This window comes from Maylandia zebra, linkage group LG23 (assembly GCF_041146795.1).
Source record: "Maylandia zebra isolate NMK-2024a linkage group LG23, Mzebra_GT3a, whole genome shotgun sequence".
Lineage (NCBI taxonomy): Eukaryota > Metazoa > Chordata > Actinopteri > Cichliformes > Cichlidae > Maylandia > Maylandia zebra.
The window spans coordinates 36,024,009-36,043,411 of NC_135188.1; the positions used below are offsets into that span (position 1 = coordinate 36,024,009).

Consider the following 19,403-nt stretch of genomic DNA (forward strand, 5'->3'; position numbering starts at 1 on the left):
GTAGAACAGCCATCTTAAAACGTTATGAACTGAATAATATTAAAAGACAGTAACATATCACATTCCCAGGAATTTCTAACAGATTAACTGCCTAACAATTCAGCTGAAAGCAAGCGCGGATAGAAGCCAAGTGCATTAGATATTGATATTATATTAATTGTACCTTTTTTATACTTACAATGAAAATATAATGCTAATATATGGTTGTTATCAATAATAATAATAATAATAACTCTTAAAGCTTAGGTGTAAACGTAAGGTAAATTAGATAAGTAGAAGATCACATATGCATTAATGAATACAACAACGATAATAGTAATAATAACATTAATGCGCAATACAGATTATATACATTTTAGTTTGAAATATTTAACCGGAAGTGTGACATCTTTAGACTAGCTTGAAAGTGGGTGAAGGTTTTTACACAGAACGGTATTTTTCTGTGAATGCATTGTAGGTTGTAGCCATTTCTTTCATCGCTCAGAATCCGGTTCTTCAGCGTTGTGTCTGGAATCAACATCTCTTGCCCGTGACTCACACATCGGAGTAAACCCAAGTCTTATTTTTTTTTGATAGTTCTCACCGGCTGGCTCGTTTAGCCAGCTGAACCTAGTCGAAGATGGACCCAGCGAGCCGATACCAAGTGGTGAGTGGAAGCTGATCAAAACACCGTTTGATAGCTCGGCTTGCCACTCGTCACAGGCACCAGGCCCTTGCCAAAAAAATTAATGCTTATTGTTTGTATTGACTATTTAAAATGCGTTATGTGGGACAGACAAAAGCCGTAAAAAAATCAAACTTTCACAAGTGTTGTGTTTTTCCCCTAAATTGGTTTTGCTATGGTACCCAGCCTTTGATTAGCCACCTCCGTTAGCTGGCCAGCCAAGAGTAGTCACGAAGGCCGTTTAAGTGAAAATGCTTTTAATAGCGCTACACACATAAAATACACTCTCTAACTTGTCGTTACATGTGTACATTAAAACATGTAAATTAATCAGAATGTTTTTTTGTATGTAATTTGTATAGTATATTTTTTTTCTCTCATTTCTTTTCTAAATGTACTTGTATATTGTTCACATGTTGAAATAAATTACCAATCAATCAATCAATCAATCAATCAGGTGTAGTTACACGGTTTTTGGCAGCATAAATTCTGAGAAGCTTAGCTCTAAGTTAAGTGGTTAGCATAGGGATTTAATAGCTGGCTCATATTAAATGTGGTAAGAGGGCCTTTTTTCCCTCTGGTTGTATTTTTTTAAAGCTGTATTTCCGGCTTAAACCGCAGCTTAAAGGGCTGGTACGAATCAAGAGAAAGGAATGACGGTGACAAATAAGTGTTAACGAACTAATTGTTCAGAAATATGACTTATATTATGTCTTCGCAGAATCATAAAATTCTATAGTAATGCAGGGAAAAGCTAATGCTACTACTGTTAGTCAAAAACATTAATGGATGCCAGCCTCAGAGTATGGCTTCTTTGGTTGAACTGGCCTAAGCATGTGGAGTTTGTTCCTTCTGTTAATGTATTGTAACAGCAGTGTTGGTAAAACTTTGGAGTCAGCTATGAACCTTGGGACATAAAGTATGCTTTGTGCCTTGTATTCTGGTATTATGGCTGATAATCCCACAGCATATTCGGTATGAGCCAAGGCAAATCAGCAATGTCCTTTTTAACTTTTCAGCCCTGAACAAAGCAGCGATTCACACCAAGTTCTTTTTTTTGGTTTTTTTTGAAACTCCAGCACAATACAGTGGATTCTCAAGGATGGCTTGGATGTGGCCAAACGGATAAGTTATCTGATATTGTGGTTTGTGAAAGCAAACAAAAAATATACTAATAAAAACCCAGTGTTCATCACAGTATGCCTACACTGTCATCTCTTGCTCTGTTTCCTTTCTAAATAATACTACAGGTATGGGGCACTGCTGCTGTGAGGTTCGGGTGTATTTGGACACATGAGGAGGCTTGTGGCTATGTTGTTAAGATCTTATGTAATCCCCTGTGCTTGCGTGGGGGTGCAGTTATGCTTTGTCCTTGATTCTGAGCCAGTCGTCGGCCGCTCATTCACTTCCCTGCCTTGTTTGCTGACCCAGCGCTGGTGGAGGTTCAAAAGTCTGTTGGGACGGCCAAGATCTTAGTTTTTTAGAAGTCTATCGGTGTGGTAAACCAACAGATTTCACTGTGACTGTGCTTATTAAAGAAGCTATTTAGGTTTGTTAGTCACCTCTGGCTTTTCAACTTGCGTGATATCATTACTTATCACAAAGGGTGTTTCCCCTGTTTGTCGCGGTGTTTTACCACTGTTCGAAAACCACCATTACTTCATGGAAAAGGTTTCAAATGGTAGATTCGCCTTTCAAAAACATCATTTTAAGCAGATTATCAGAATTGTGGAATTCAGTCCTGCTGACGCAGAGTCAAAATGAGTTTCAAATGAAAACTTGCATAGCTTCAAGCTATGCAACTGAAGTTTGCCGCCTTTTTTTTTTTTCTTCCAACTTTTTACATATAAAGCAATCATTTTGTTAATCAGGATTTTTTTTTTTTCAGTACAATAATCATGAAGTGAAAATCATGACATGCTGCGTTTGTAATTTTTTTTTTTTTTTTAAACCTTTTCAATCCTAAAGTAAAAATCTGATATCGGCACATGCTTAGTCAATATTTCTAATTGATAAATCCGACATGTAATGAAGCTGAATGTCAAACCCAAACTGCCTCAAGCTTTGCAGTGACATCAAATCAATCTGCTCTTGCTAACTGTAAACTTGGTGAATGTATCTGGCTCAAACATTAGAGGCAAGCGTGTTCTATTGCCTATTAGATCAACACAAGTCAGCAGAACAGCATACCAATTCACCCAACTAAAGGTATCACTGTAACTGTTTACTGACGATTGTGATCATTTAAAATTAAATTCATTGATTGTGTCAATCACACAGATCATAATCTCATCAATAATTGTACTTTTTGTAAGCTTAGTCTTCAACATCATACTTTTGTATGTTGAGTTCAATTTAAGTTGCTTTCTTTGTTTTTTGCATGGCTGTCCCACCTAATATTCATATGTGACAAATGAGGTTCCAACTGACTTTTGGCAAATTGCAGTTCCATTTACACATTATGAAGGTTCAACAAGAGGATTGGACCTAAACATTAGTGGGCCATGGGAGTTTTGGGCTCTCACCCTAGTGAATGGCACCATACAACAAAACTATCATTAAATCTGCTGGTGCATGGTGTTGTTTCAGGCGGGTGATGTGCTTCTTGAGTTTGTTTGCAGGTTGAAGACACGAGTTGACCATTGTGGTGATTTTTACCACCATTTAAATGATCTATCAGTACAGAAGCATATACAGAGAAATGTTGCAAGTTTGTCTTTCTGAGGAAAATCTTTTAAAAAAAAGCCTGCAATTTCTTCACTTCTTGGTTTTCACTTCTCTTATATTATCGCTGGTATAAAAGATACAGAACTGTGGTGACGTCACCACTGACGTGCAAAGTGACCAGTGGAAATATATTGGATCCTTCGATTGCTCTGCTGTTTTTAATATAAACACGGTCCTGTAGAACAGCGGTATAGTGATCCACCCAAACTATTGCTATTACAATAATTATATTGATGATGAAAATCAAGAACTGAGGATTATTGTGAAAGTTGTCAGCTCAACTTAGATCAGTGTTTTTCCTGTGGTTCTGCCTCTTTGATTACAGGCACTTTACTGTGCTCTTGGGGAATTTGTTCTTGGACTTTAAACAAGCTAAACTTGCTTAACCACCTTGAGACAGCTTTTGTTATTCTTTGGGTTATCAGCATTCTGACGCACAATGAGTCTGTCAGGTTATCCTGCCAATCCTGGGTCACGTAGCACTGTCCTTAAAGTTACATGTAGTTTACTTAATTCTAAAACTACAATCTTATGCCTTTGGCCAGGAGCTGACTAGATTGAACTTTCTAATGGATGCCCTTTTGGAACAGAGGGGCGGAGGTGATTCCCTCTCGGCTATACTGTAACCATCATCTGTAATTTCAGAAGGTGTTTGGCTCTAAGACCTGACAAAAAAAATCTGCTTAGGCTTGTAGATGACCCTCTCAGATGTCGCGTGGTCTGTCATTAACTTATTACATGTAGATCACTTTTCCAGAAACCTTCCTCTGTTGACATATTGATGTGGCTTTATGTATCTGTGCTTGCTGTGTCAAACATTCTGTTTAGGGCAAACCGTACTGCTCTTACTCATTTTACTCCTCCTTACATGCAGGCTAAGGATATCACTGTAATTGAACATTTCTTAAGCTTCTACATACTGTAGCAGTTCATTTCTTTAGGGTTCAGATTGTGTTAGCTTTCATTGAGTACAGCTCTGACAGATGCCAAAGGGTAAAGACCAAGGATTAGTCTGTAATGCTTAGCTAAGGAATTAGAACTAAGCAAGAATAATGGAACCTGCCACCACTAAGAAAGTCTCCTATAGAGTGGTAATCACCTTTCACTGGGGTAATACAGTATTTAACTTTATCTGTGTTTTTGAAAGGGCTAAAGGCATAACTAATTATTAATGTCAGCACCCATCATGTTCCGAAGCAGTGGTGTGGGTGCCCTGGCAATGCTTCCCAGTGCTAACAGACATAAATGTGAAGTGGTAAGCAAGATGGAACATACAGTTAGCATAGTATAGCTGTTTTTGGATTGTTTGTATGTATGCAGTGTCAGAACTAACTCACATGTGCCCAATATTAAATTTGTAGTGCTATCAGAGCTAATGTTAGCCACACACTCTGGGTGTTTTCTTACTTTTACACTAGTTGATTACTCTAAATTTTCATTTTAGTTAGAAAACTAGTAGCTATTAGGGCTGAACGATTATGGAAAATAATCTAATTGCGATTTTTTTGCCCCAATATTGCGATTGCGATGCGATATGCGATTATTTTTTAAGGTCTTTGTCTTCTGTATTATTAAACAAAGACAAGCAATACATCATATAGTATGGCCAATACTATATTACATTAATTTTAAACTGTTCTTTCCTGGAAGACAGACCTCTGTTATGATGACATGAGGTGATGCATGAATTGATGACTGACATTTTTATTTAACTTCTTCAATCACAACAGTATATTTGAACATACACAATAGTTTATTTTTAGCTTACAAACATCTGAGCATAAAGTGCTGGCAAGGAACCCTGGTGTAAACATTAAAATGAAAGTCAGTACAATGTGCAGATTGCAGAAATATACATAAAAAAAATCAGTGGCTTTACCACACTCAGTTTTTCGACATCTGTGAACTACTAGACAGTCATTCAATTAAAAAATAATATTAAATAAATAAAACTAATAAATAAAAAATACACACATCTTACTGATCTCTGCAGTCAGTAACATTACACATAAAGTGCAAACATAATAGCAATTGTATAAACACACACACAAACACGCCTTTAAAATTTAAAGGCGTGAAATTGGACGGTCTAGCCAATCAGAAGGCTAGTTCTGATTAGCGTCACCGCTGTCTCGGTGGAGTTTAATAAACTCGGCCGTCTGCTTCTTGCTATCTAAAATATAACCAGACACTGGTGTAAATTCTCGACTGTCTCACACTTCTGTTTAATAAGTTTTCTGTTTGACGTTTAGTCAGCTGTGTGAAAACCAAGGAGGAACCCACCCGGGGGATTAATAAAGTTTTATTTTATCTAATCTAATAACTTTAATCTCAGCCAAACCGATTTACTCACGAACAAACAAAACACTGAAAAAAGCCCAACGATAACATTTTTAGGTTGTCTAAGTGACTTATATATTACGTTTAACCCGAGCAGCGAAACTCCGCGGTGATCTGAAAATGATGTGCCGGGAGTTGTGCCGTTCTCGGCCGCATCAGTAACCCTCGAGCTCCCGGCTAGCTGTCGAGCTGGTGGGTAGCAGACGCCTCTGAAAACGTCGAAGCACTTTTGCAAATATGGGATATCTTGATAAACCGAGCAGATATTTGATGTTTACACAACTACTTTCTCGCCTGAAAATATGTTAAAAGTTTATTTTGTGACCCAGAAAGATTAGTATGAGTAATTTTAAAACTTAGTAGCGGCCGCCATTGCTGGAAACTGGAGTTTGGCTGGGCCGCGCTATGAATTCTGGGATATGGTAGTAATTTGGACAGCCTTCGGCGCGTCGCTGTGACGTAATCGGTCTACAAATGCGGCCTCAGGAGGATGCAGCCCATGAATTTGGACATGTCCAGAGTATAATCGCAGCCTTTGCGGTTAGAAAATTGCACTTGATCATGTCGCGATATTATCGCAAATGCGATATATCGTTCAGCCCTAGTAGCTATGCACGGATTTAACATCCTGACTCCATACATTTTCTCTGGAGGACTGGCATTTGCTGCTTTTTTGAGGTCACCAAAAAGTAAAAAAAAAAATTCCACTTTGAAGTGTTGCCCCCTTTAGCCACAACTTTTCAGCAAATAGTCCATACCGCCTCACCTTTATTAGTGAGACGGAATCCAAAAAACATGTCATTTTTACACTTTGTTTACCCCTGTTGTTTCACAGCTCGCTGAGCTTTGATTTTTCTACAAGTACTCTGGTGTTACACTGACAACTTCTTCTGTCAGACGCTTATATTTGAAAACAACCTAAAGCACTCAAAATGAGACTGAAACATACATGTTCAGATTGTTTGTTTATGTTTACCTGACTGATACAACAACTAACTTGTCCGTACATTGCTATAGGTGCGTGTTTTTTTGTTTAGACTGGCCATAGCTTCCCAACTTTGGGCCTCCCTTTGAGAGCGAAACCAGAGTTTGATTTATATATATATTTTTTGATTCATATATATATATATACATATACATGAATGAAAATATTGAAATCTTTTGCTTTCTGGTTTGTTATTTCAGTCGACTGGCAGCTGTTTTTATGCAGTCAGAAGAATTGGAGTTTTCAGACTTTGAAACTGCCAACACTCTGGTGCTTTCTTCTCAAGTCTTTCAGAGATGTAGGACGAGAGTGTGTGCATGTGTGCATTCCCCTTGAGCAGCAGCATTGGTTTTGGCTGATGATCTGCTTCTTGTTATATTCAGTTGCACAATGAGGACGACTCTTCGGAGGCCGGCGCCAGCGAGCCACAGCCGTGCACTTCTGCCACAGCCCAGCCCGGCACATCCGGCCAGGACCAGAGTCAGACTCAGGTGAGCCCGACCCCAGTCCCCGCGGCAGGGGAAGCGTCGGGCGTGAGGACTCAGGGGGAGGCAGTGGACACGGCACCACCTCCATACGCTTCCATCGACTTGGGAGCAAATGCTGCAGCACCACCTGGTACTAATTTGACTTTAATTGCACACAGAGTTTGGTCTGATTGCAGCTCTGTGGTGACTATTTGGAGTGTTTGTAGCTTTGAGTCACTTTAGTTTCCAGGACGGTCTCAGAGCGTTATAGGAAGTGCACAGCTCCGCTTTGATCCTGCGTGCTTTCTGTCCTTTTCTTACTTTTTTCCTCCTCTCTCTCAACAGAGACTAGTTTCCGAGGTGACTTCCCTGTGCCGCCACCCTACAGCGTTGCCACCTCATTGCCCACATACGATGAAGCAGAGAAGGCCAAAGCAGCTGCCATGGCTGCCTCAGCAGTGGAGGTGATGCCACGGGTAAGGAGCCCTGCTCACACACGGTCGCCCTCTCAGATCCCCTCTTATTATTCTTGGGTTAAAGTTCTTCCACTGAAACATTCTTGTGGTTACTGGTCTTTGGTCTGGGTGTGGTTCACCTCAAAGTAGGGCTGGGCGATATGGCCTAAAATTCATATCGCGATATAATCTGAAGCGCGATATAATCTGAAGCACGTGCGGTAACGATATATATCGTGATATATTCTTTTCTTCTGTATAACGTATTTTCCACACTATAAGGCACACTTAAAATCCTTTAATTTTCTCAAAAATCGAGAGTGCGCCTTATGTATGAATTCTGGTTGTGCTTACTGACTTCGAACTGATTTCTGCGTGCAGAAATCTGTTAAAAAATGTTTTAGTACAACTTTGGTAAGCCGCACTGCTTGATGGATTGTCAGAGCATTACGGCTGCCGTAGTGGGGAGCTTCGCGGCGTAATCTGGGTCCAAAGCGCCGTCTTCTTCAGGTCCCAAAGTCAAACGAACACTGAGAGTTAAAGAGTTAAAAACATGACATACCATGTTCTGACTGAGAGATTTTGAAACAAATTAAAACGTACAGCTCTGCTTCCACTTCCGACATAAATGAAGACAGAAAACTAAACAGCAGTGGCGTTTGCAGGGTTACTGAAGTTGGACTACCTGGTATATAATGTTGTACCATGTATGTTAGCATAACATTAGCACAGTGAAGCTGGAGGATGAACCCCAACTTTTTTTCCACTTATTAAAAGTTAACGTGAGGGATTCTGGTGGTCAGGGACAAATGCAGTCGCATAGCAAGATGCTATACACGGGCCAAACTTCAGTCAGGAGAACAACTGAGATTATTCATCCACAATATGAGGTTGGTTATTAATATAGTGCAACAACATGGGAATAGAACAGCTGCGAGAGAATTCAACATTAATGAATCAATGTTACGGAAGTGGAGGAAGCGCAGTTTTTGGCTTTCCCCATATTTCACAAGTGCTTCATCTCTTTGCTATGACTGTCGGCATAATTTGCAGATGATAATGGTTGTAGCCACTGCGATGCTTTCGACCAAAACAGGCGCAGCTTGATGACATCATCAACATGCGCTGTCGCGATAGAGCGGTATAGTCAAAATCTCTATCGTTGGCCAAATTTATATCGTTTCTATCGTATATCGTTTATATCGCCCACCCCTACCTCAAAGCATGCCAGAAAATTTTTGTCTTGACTACCCCACGCTTGTGACACTCCGGACCAAAGTAAATGCTGAAAGGCTTTATTTCTACCAGCTCTGAGTCTTCCCATTCAGAACAAGTAAAACTGCATTTCAGTTAACTTGAATTTATGCTCTGAGCACGTTATATCAGCACTTTAAAGGTTATTGTTAAGGTGACTTACTAATTCCAAAATACATTATGACTTTTAAAATAATATAACATTTGTACGTCTGTGTGTGTCCGTGTAAGGATGATGACTTCCCTCCCAGAGACGACTTCAGTGACGCCGATCAGCTCCGAGTGGGTAACGACGGGATCTTCATGTTGGCCTTTTTTAGTGAGTCTCGTGTTTTCTTTTGTTTGCTTATTTATGTGCAAAGTAAAGAGACCTGGTAGCAGCTCTGTTTGCTTTGCCCAGATTGCAACACACTCGTAAAACAGCATGTGACTCCCTGATAACAGATGAATTAACCCTCGAGTCTCACTCATAATTCAGTGGATAAACATTTAGAGAGACGCTCAAATCCACTGAGACTGTTGTTACTTTTAGATTTTTAACATATAATTTTAAAAAAATCCACTGCTGATTTCAAAGTGAAAGTCACTTAGATGCCCAAATAAAAACAAGTCTTCCTGATGTTCCTTCAGTGGCCTTCCTGTTCAACTGGATCGGGTTCTGCCTGTCGTTCTGTCTGACCAACACCATTGCGGGGCGCTATGGGGCCATCTGCGGCTTCGGCCTTTCCCTCATCAAGTGGATTCTCATTGTCAGGGTATGTTTTTCCACTGTTTGTTTGTTGTGTTTGAACGATGGAGGTCAGTGTTACACACGAGGATCAGGGTTTAACGAAAAGTTGAGCAACTCAACAGCAATCTTGGAAAGAATCTGTGCAGTTTGTTTGTTTTTTTTAAAACTTATATCTAAGTGAATGAGAATGCAGCCATTACTGAACATTTGAATATTATTCTCCTACAGCTACACCATGTTGTGGATGTTTTCCATTAAATAAAGCCTGCAGACAAGCGGTGAGCGGTAGCTAACATTCTTTAATCACAAACAAAGAACAGAAAACCAAGCTTGGTGGAGAGCCTGCATGATCGTGGGGCAGACGGTCAGCAGAGTCTCACTGAGCCTAGCATGGCTCTCAGTTAAATACCTTCTCCAGGAACAAAAGGCAGTACACAGCTGTTTCACACCTTAAGGTTCACACTCCCTTGCTACCTCCCAGAGTCCTCAAAGAGAGAAAAGATTCTTCCTGTGGACTTGTCTGCTTCCCCCAACTTCCTTACCAGACCCCCACCATCTGTCTAACTGTATGAGTGTGAGACATGTTAAAATCTAGTGGCGCTAAGGCATTATACAATAAAATAATGTGATCAATACATAAATAAAAGAAATTCCTATACAACCACGTGAACCTCTGAGCAGTGCTACAGGATTAGCTTTTTGGGGACGAGTCTCAGTGTCGTAGACCCAAAGACTTTGACCTTGAGGGCTTTGGACCGTACTGCTGCCAAGCCGTGAACTAAATGAGGTTTCTCTGTCAGACACTCTGAGTCCTTTACGCACTCTCTCCAAATCACCATTCCCGCATAGTTTGTCTAAGGGTGTTACCCAGAGTTCATAGCCCTTTTATGTTAAACACAAGGTTGGTAGGTAATGGGGGGAAAATGGCAATGTCATACGCTCTGCTCCTCTGTGCACAACTACTACTGCAGAGGCTCATACAGTGTTCATACCATTACCAGCCTCTGGCAAACAATCAGCTCGTGCTACTGAGCAGACGACCTGCTGATCTGCATCCTCAGTCATTCTGGTGTTCTGGCTTTGAAACGCGAAAGATTGACATAAATCTGTAATATTCTTTGTTGTTTGGAAGTTTCATCAGTTGGGTTGACAAAGACTAAGTCTAATGTGGTCTACAGGCGAGAGTTTAATTGTGCTCGCAGTAGAAGGAGCATTATTATATCAGTTGGGAGCTGCAGCTGAAAAGCTCTCAAGCTGGTGGTGGTATTTGTGATGTTTCATTTCCTTTGCACATGTCTTTGAAGTTTGCAGAGTGTTGTTGCTATTATTATATCTTTTCATTTGTGAAGGTCAAAAGTCTCACTGGGATTAAAAAACCTCCCCCAGGAATGACGAGGCCAGCAGAGCCCTGAGAGCTGTTCAGAGTAAGCTCAGGACCTGCGACGCCCGTGCTTCCTGTCTCATTGTTGTAGGTTGAGATATCGAGAGCGAGTCTGATTTGGGCGTCTGATAGAACTGCAGCTGCTGCTGCGGAAGAACTCACAGGGGGACATTAAACACACTTAAAAACAATGCTAACTGCATCCTGTGTTAATGTCTGCACACTCATGCCCTTACCTGTGTGTGTGTGTGTGTGTGTGTGTTAGGGTGACCTTGAGAGTTGACTTTTTTTTTTTTTTTTTTTTTTTTTTTTAAAATGTCATATTTCTGTTTTCAGAGATTGCCCTGTTTATACACAGCTGTCATTTTCCACACAACACATTTAGCAATATTTTCATTCATGCACTAGTCAAAGTAAGCAGATTTCATACCATCCCCGGTCCTCATATAACTGTTTTTTTTTTTTTTTTTTTAATCTATAGTGTGAGAGCACATGACTGCTGGTCAGGCTTCATCGATGTGGGATTTGTATTTTTTAATGGACTTTATGAGAGAGCGTCACTTTGTATAAAGAGCAAATTAGACACAGCAATTGTTTCCTTCTGATAACACTAAAGCCAAACTCTCTCTTCCTGTGTGTGTCCAGTTCTCAGACTACTTCACTGGCTACTTCAACGGTCAGTACTGGCTGTGGTGGATCTTCCTGCTGCTCGGTGAGTGCGCTGCAGTCAGTAATCGTCCCTAAAAGCCAAAAAGCCTCCGTGTCAGAGTGACTTCATGATTCTCTCTCCCACAGGTCTCCTGCTGTTCTTCAGAGGTTTTGTGAACTATCTAAAAGTTCGCAATATGTCAGAGAACATGGCCACATCTCATAGAACACGCCTCTTCTTCCTCTACTAAAGGTATCAAAATCTTTGTATTGAGCTGGCTGTGTTCAACTGGATCAGAGTTTTTCAGTATGTGAAGTATTCAGATCTGCATTTGTTTTCTAGGTGTTTGGTTTACAGCTCCAGCTTAAACTGGGGAGGTTTGATGAGATGAAGTCAGGACTAGAGTCTTTCAGGGTCTCGTTCGTGAATGTGGTAGGCGCAGAGCTGACAGGTGGCTGTGGTAAAGACATGGCATGTCAGCGGAACTGTTGGTCGACCTACATGCAGAGTTTTTTTCCCCCTGTGGCTGTGAGCTGTGGGAGCTGTGGGAACTGAGTGAACGAATAACCCAGCCAAGACTCGTGACATGTGTCTCAGCACCTCGCTGCTGCTGATAGACCCTGTGCATGAGAAAATGCTAACTTCCTGGTTTGAGACCAGATGTGGGGTTGTACATTTCCGGTAGCTTTACTTTGCGGTCAATCGCTACTACGAAGATATACTCCAAAATCATCTCCAAAACTCGAAAACGGAAAGATCGTGTTAAGTTACAAAGAGCAGAAGGTGGGAACACTCGCCACTGTTGTGTCATAAAAAATCTAATGATCAATTTTGACGTTTAAAGAGTTTAGATCGATCAGTTGTTTACATCACTCAACACAAGCAGAACTGCATCACTGCAGCAGAAGACACATCGTCCACATTCAGAAGCACATCTCTGTATAGTGACTGGTCTTATGATTTAAACAGGCAAATGTTCAGCATTCAAACTACAGGTGAAGAATAGTCAAACCAGATGTTTCCCTGTTATGTCGATATCAGCTAGTCAAGTACACACCTACACAGCATGTTGACAAACTGTGGAAAAAAAGCCACACAAAAAATGAACGATTGCTGGTAACGTTTTCTATGCATTAGTATTTACGAAGGGTATGTTGTGACTTACCTTCACAATTACAGTGGTCCCTCGCTATAACGCGGTTCACCTTTCACCTCGCTGTTTCGCAGATTTTTTTAGTGCAAGTTTGCATGTTTATTTTATTTTATTTTTTTACATCACATTGTGTCCTGATCGCTGCAGACGATCTCCTCCGTGACGTCTCTCCTGTACAGTACAGAATCGCTGCATCGATCGCTAGCAGTGTGACTCTGAAGTGCAGTACGTTATGTCCACGATGTCCACGAAACGTTTTGCATCGTCAAAAAATAAAATTGGCTACTTGATTTCACCTATCACAGGTTATTTTTTAGAACATAACACCCGCGATAAACAAGGGACAGCTGAGAAATATAACATTTGAATCCCTTTTCTCTTTTGCTCTGAGGCGCGGGGGAAAAAATATCGACAAGTCGATGAACATCATTTACATATATATTGGGTAAATGCCCAAGACATCTATTGAAATGTAAATCGCCGCTTGATTCATTCATTTGCTTAACTTGTTTTGGACCGTAAACAAGGCGCGAATAGGACACCGGAAACAAAGCTCCCCACAGGAGTTTCCGCACCGGAAGTAGCATATGCTAACGTGCACACAGTCTACTGGCCACTTTGCAGAATTAAAGCCTGGTGAGCAGCTGCACCTGTACAGAGGATCTGTACCTGGAAGAGAACGAGACAGGAGAGTTGCTTTCCAAGTTAAACGCAGCTTAAAGCAGCACATAGCTATTATCTTCAGCTCAGGTGATCTTTGTCAGTTCTAAAATTAGACACAGCCCCATTCATGGTAATCCTTTCATGATGTAATTACAGATGATCGTCATTTAAAAACAGAAAAACCCACCATTCTCCAAAAAGCCAGCAGCACACAGCTCCTGCTGATAGATTGAAAAGTGTGCTGAACAGTGGACACTTCTGTGTGTTCCTGGGTTCACTTCAGCCGGTTATGTTAGAACCTCTGTCTGCTCTGTGGCTGGTTCAAGGGCCAACAACAACACAAGTAAGAGTAGCCCACAAACTGGTTGGTCCATATATGTTTGGCACCGCCTAAACAGTAAACAGCTGCAGCGTGTAGACAACTTGGAGTAAAGCACAGGCTCTACACGGGACCAGTACAGGGTTACTGCACCACGCCACAGTGAGTTTCAGTGATCATTTTACACCATGTGCTGAAATCTAGAGCCAACGTCACAACATCTCTTATCTTTGGAAGTGTCACAATTTAGTCAGCGGAAGTCATAGTCACACGAGCCCTGAGGTTCTTTGTTCAAGGTCGTGAATGCTGAAGCTTCACGACTCATGTTTAGTGTAGAAATGTTTACAGTGTCCACCTGACAGTGGACAGTGCCAGTTTGTACAGTGTGTGAGAAACATAGTGTCCAGATAAAGGTCATCAGGACGGATGTGCAGTTTAAAGGTGGTACTGATGCACTTACAGACAGGAAGTTGCAGATCAGATATGTTCTCATGTTTAATAACTGTCACTGTTCGCCCCTAATGTGTGGAATTCATTCCCTCCAGGTTCTCCGTGCCGTCACCGCTCCATTCCAATGTGAACGTCCTTCCCTCCCCCTTGAATGACCTGACTAAAGAGCCTTGCAGTGAAGAGAGGAGATGGGGAAGGAATGGAGGAAAAGATGTAGGGAGAAAGAGTTACCAGTTTCATTAAAAGTAAAACACGGCTCAGCTCTGAAGCTGCTTCAGAGCTGAGCTGAAAAATCCGACTTTGATGATCACGTCTCATCCCTGGCCCTTTTTGCCCCCCCCCCCCCACCCCACCCCCACTTCATTTTCCTTTGATTCAAAGCTTTTCACACTGTCTTCTCTTGGATCATGTGACGGAAACACCAGACCAGCTCATGTGTCACACAAACCTGGCCTGAGGCGAATTTAAGAGTTAACATTTATTCACAAAGCACAACAAAACAGTGTAGGATGTACATAAAAATAGCTTTGGCAGTTCTAAGCTAGCTTATGTGATGCCATGCGGTGACAGCAGTGTTAACAGCTTAAAGCTGAATCACAAAACCTTCATGACTATAAAGTAACATTTGGAATTTTAAAATAGAAACCGTGTAGGAGGTGAAAACCCATTATGAGACTTTGATATTCAGATTTCCCCTCCAACAGCCTTGTTTGTCTCACTTGAAACAAACAGGAATTAAGGATTCAAACTGACAGACCTTTTAGTTACTCGTGGAATTTTAAAACACACCACTGTTTACTTTATATGGTTTTATTATAAAATGAATAGAATTCATGGCACATTAATGTTAAAAATAATGTAGTTAAAAGTAGCATGAAATACATTAATTATTTAACAAAAACATTAAAATAATACTAGCGGTGTGTTTAAAAATTCCCTGATGATTGTTTCATGAACTTCTCTTGAGCTTGAACTAAGCACTAGTTTTGCCGTATTATTTAAGCTTAGGGTGTTATAATGAAGTCTTAATTTAACGCTGGTGTAGCAGTTTGACAGCGCCAGTCCTTTTTCGTCATCTCAGATTTTCTTCAAATCAAATTTATGCAACAGTTTCCATTATAAGGGCACTTAGAACCGAACACCGAAGCTCTGCTTAGCTAGAATTGGCTCAAAATATAATAAATAATATAACTTTTCCCCCCCTTTTTTTCAGTCGGTTAAGTTGGGGCTCTGAGCCAATGGAAGGTGTTTGAAATTGCAAACTGGAATCTTCTATTATAATAATTTAAGATAATACAGGTGCCAAAAATTAGCATCAGCAATAACGGCACTCTGGACTGATATCAGTCACTGGCAAATATTTACTGATGATGTCACATTGGATGTGTGATGAAGAGCTTGAAACCTTTAATGACAAACCAGAAGCTTTTCTTAAAACGATATCAGATAACATGTGCTGGCAGAAACTTAGCATTGGCTAATATTGGCTCTATTGACTGATATCAGGAATGACAGCCACAGATATTTATGCATTATCCACCAATTAATTGCAGTATGAAAACCTAAATAATTCAACTATAAAACAGTGAAGGGGGAAAGGAATGAGAACAAAAGCAAATTTAAAATGCAAAAAAAGTGGTTGTTTTTAAAAAATAAATAAATTGACGAGTCATACTGATGCTGTTTCTACTTTTACTGTTTCCCTCTGTGTTCTGTGTCATAAACAGAGCTTCCTTGTTTAAAAAACAAAAACAGAAAAACTTTGAAGTTTTCCATGGTTGAGTCATGTGACCGACTGAATATCTGCTGATATTCCTGGTATCAGTCAGTAAAGCCAATATCAGCCGATACGGGTTACCTGCTGATATCGGTGCATCTGATATTACTCGAATAAAAGCTTCTTGTTTATCTTGTTTTTCATTGCAGCGACTTTCCCTTAGAAACGATGGAAACATTTGCACCAGCAGATTTCCTGAATTGATTTTTTTTTTTTAATCTCCTTTCCCTTCAATAACAATCATTAATCAGCCTTTTTTTTTTTTTTTTTTTTTTTTGTAACATTTTTGAATCAAAGAAAAATGAACAGCTTTCATTAATTAATTAATTTATTATTTTTGGGTTAAACAAAAAAACCCAACCCTCACTATTTCACAGCACAAGTTCACCTCATCTCGGTCGGCAGTGAAACGGCTGCCTTTTCATTTTCAAAACTGTCTGTTTTCTACAGAGGCACTAACCAACGAGAGCTCGGTGGGAAAAGTTTGTTTTCAGGCTGCTACGGTCAGATCAGTAGAAAGTGACCCTAAAGTGGGCCTCGTATGCATCTCCTGCTTCGGTGCTGTTGAAGTTTAAAACGATAATAAGCATTTTTACATAGAGGGCAGCGACATGCCAGGCTCGAGGAGAAACTCCTTGAAATACACAAGTCTTATGCAATTTACTCAATTGTAATGACCTACGATTATTGTGGCTTTAAGGTCCTGTGATAATGAAGTAGACGTAGTTGAGTAGTTTAATCAGAGACTGAGATCCAGTTGTGACATCAGGGAGTGAAATGGCTGTTATTGGACAAGCTGGTTCTGCATGACCTGCATGACTCGGACAAAAGCCAACACACGGATCTCTCTGAGGTTTCAGCTTTTCTGATTACATTTAGGATTTCTTCCTCTTTCTTTTCATGGCGTGAGAAGCTTTCAGTGATGTGACTCCTTTTTTTTTTTTTTTTTTTTTTTTTTTTTTTTTTTTTTTTTAATAAATCAATGTTAGCTGACGTTGTGACTTCCAGTGAGTGCGATGACGGCGATGAAGTCTGGGGACACGCTGTTGCATCTTGAATATGGAGCCTGACTGGACAAAGAAAAATAAACTTTTTTTTTTGTTTTGTTTAATTAATTATTATTTTTGTCATTAAGAAAAGAGAAGTGTATATACCAGATTATGCCAATTCAGAATATTTGCACTTTGAAGAACTTCTGTACAGTATGATTTATGAATCTGCAAAACTGGATCTGGGTTTAGAAAAAGGTTTTCTTCAGCCATCATTGAATTCTTAAATCATCCCAAGTGGAGAATTTGCCTTTTGCACTTTTTATTTTTGAAAATAATATTTGTGTGCGTGTGTGCGTGTGTGCGTGTGTGTGTGTGTGTGTGTGTCATCGCTTTTAGCCTAAACTGTGACAGCTTGAGAATTGCCAAACTTTTTTTATTATCTTTTCGACTCTCATCATATCCCACTAAAGCCTCTTTCAGCAATATTCTGATCTTTTGGTGAATTGATGCTCTGCTGCATGATTTTCCCTCCCAAATGAGTGGGTAATGTTAGGATTAATCTAGTGCAAAATATTTCTCTTTGTATATAAATGAGGAGGGGAAAAACGAGGCGGCAGCCACACTGTTTCTCTTGTCCAAAATATGTCCAAGTAACATGTTCTGAAGCGGTTGTTATGCATTTATTATAACTGGAATAATGATGACAAATAAATAATGTGTTTCAAAAATAAGAATAAAGTTCAAAAGTCTGCCACTTACATTTTATGTTGGCGTCTGCTTAAACTCATTTGGCAGTATTACTTACACTGTTCCACTTACAGGTTACGGGGTTAACATGCTACTGTCCTGTCAGATACTTGAGTTTCTGTGATCTCGACATCATCAGCGTCATTTTGTTTTTCTCCCGCTGACTTCTTTGGTATAATTTCCTGGTTCTGGCGTCACAGGGATAAAGCTTTCCCAAGTAAATTATAAAAATCTGAGAGCTAATATGCCAGGTAAAGCCTGTGTATCATCTTTATTGCTTATCACCACACAAAGCTTTACCCAGAATGAAAGCTGACACAGGATATCTGCTCAAGATGAGTCGCACACAGAAAGTGAAAACACCCACAGGTGCTGATTCAGCTTTAAAAATCAAGAAGGTCGCTTGAAGATCATTTGAGGTCACCGGTCCAAAGGTGAAGCACGATTCGCACCTTTCATCAGGATAATGATTGCAAGCTACCGAGCAACGTCTCACAATAAAGGGCGATGCAAATCTAAAGTTAAAGCCAATGAAGGGATCATGAATAGATGCCTAAAGTTGTAACACAATCTAAAATATATTTAAAAACAATCCTGAAATGACACAAATTAATATTAGGAAGTAAAAAGTGCCAGAAAAGCTGAGGTATTAAACCTGGAGGGGATTTTAATCCTCTCTAACGCTGAATGGGATTGCAGGTTGAAGTCTTTCTTCAAATAATGACATTCAAACAGTTGTTATATAATACACCTACATATATCTATTAATACATTCATGTATTAATACATTCAAGTTCATTTTCATGTAGCTTGGAATACCAATTTTAAGTTACAGATGTATTCAATTTTTCATTATCTCTAAAGCTGAAAGCAAAGGTTAAAAATAAATGAATGTTTTCACCAACTCCACTAGATGGAGCCAAAGATTTATAGTTTATGTAGGTCAACGCGTCCCATCAGGAGAGAACCTCAACTGCCTTTTTTATGTCTGCAGCTAAGTTCCTATTAACATAATTTAAACCTCATGCCCATAAAAATGAAAACTAAAAAAACCCTTCATATATCACTGCCTCTGGATTTTTTTTATTTTTTTTAGCTCTTGTCATCAAAATGCAACAAGTTAGAAATTGAATTTTACAATGATGTTTGTGCTTTCTTGGAAAGAAACATGTTTTTCCCCCCTATTTTTATTTTAGTTGTGAATCTAGTCAGATTCAAATTTGTTTTATAGTCAGACATGGGCTTCGACCTTTATTTCCTGTGGTTGAATAAAAACGCTGAAGTGGTGACAGCAGCTGTGGATGAGCGGAGGATCATTTCCACAGTGAACGAAAAACTCATTCATCCATCCAAGTGCAGAACACTCCAGGTGTAGTGGGAGTTTTTGAAGGTAAAGAAGTGAAATTTTCTGCAATTTGGTGGACATCAATGCAACTGAGGATGTATTTCACTAAAGGCATAAAGATCCACGGCAGGATCACAATAAATCCATAATATAATGTGTCGGTGGCCATAATGATATGAGCCTAACTGGAGGGGGTTGTTTGCTAATCGGAAGGTCAGTGGCTTGTCGAAGTATCCTTGGGTAAGATACTGAAATCTCAATTTCCCCTGATTAGTCCACTGGAGTTTGAATGCCGTACTACATAT

At 39.9% G+C, this 19,403-nt stretch overlaps 1 protein-coding gene across 1 annotated transcript; it reads left to right on the top strand.

The window, feature by feature from the left end:
* Window positions 1-396: 396 nt before the first annotated feature.
* ndfip2 (Nedd4 family interacting protein 2) lies at window positions 397-17,764 on the top strand. Its single transcript, XM_004552596.4, has 8 exons — window positions 397-646; window positions 7,100-7,334; window positions 7,529-7,659; window positions 9,124-9,211; window positions 9,523-9,647; window positions 11,649-11,715; window positions 11,799-11,904; window positions 14,333-17,764. Exons 1-7 carry the CDS (start codon window positions 620-622, stop codon window positions 11,900-11,902), a joined length of 777 nt encoding a protein of 258 aa, XP_004552653.3. The 5' UTR covers window positions 397-619; the 3' UTR covers window positions 11,903-11,904; window positions 14,333-17,764.
* Window positions 17,765-19,403: the final 1,639 nt, after the last annotated feature.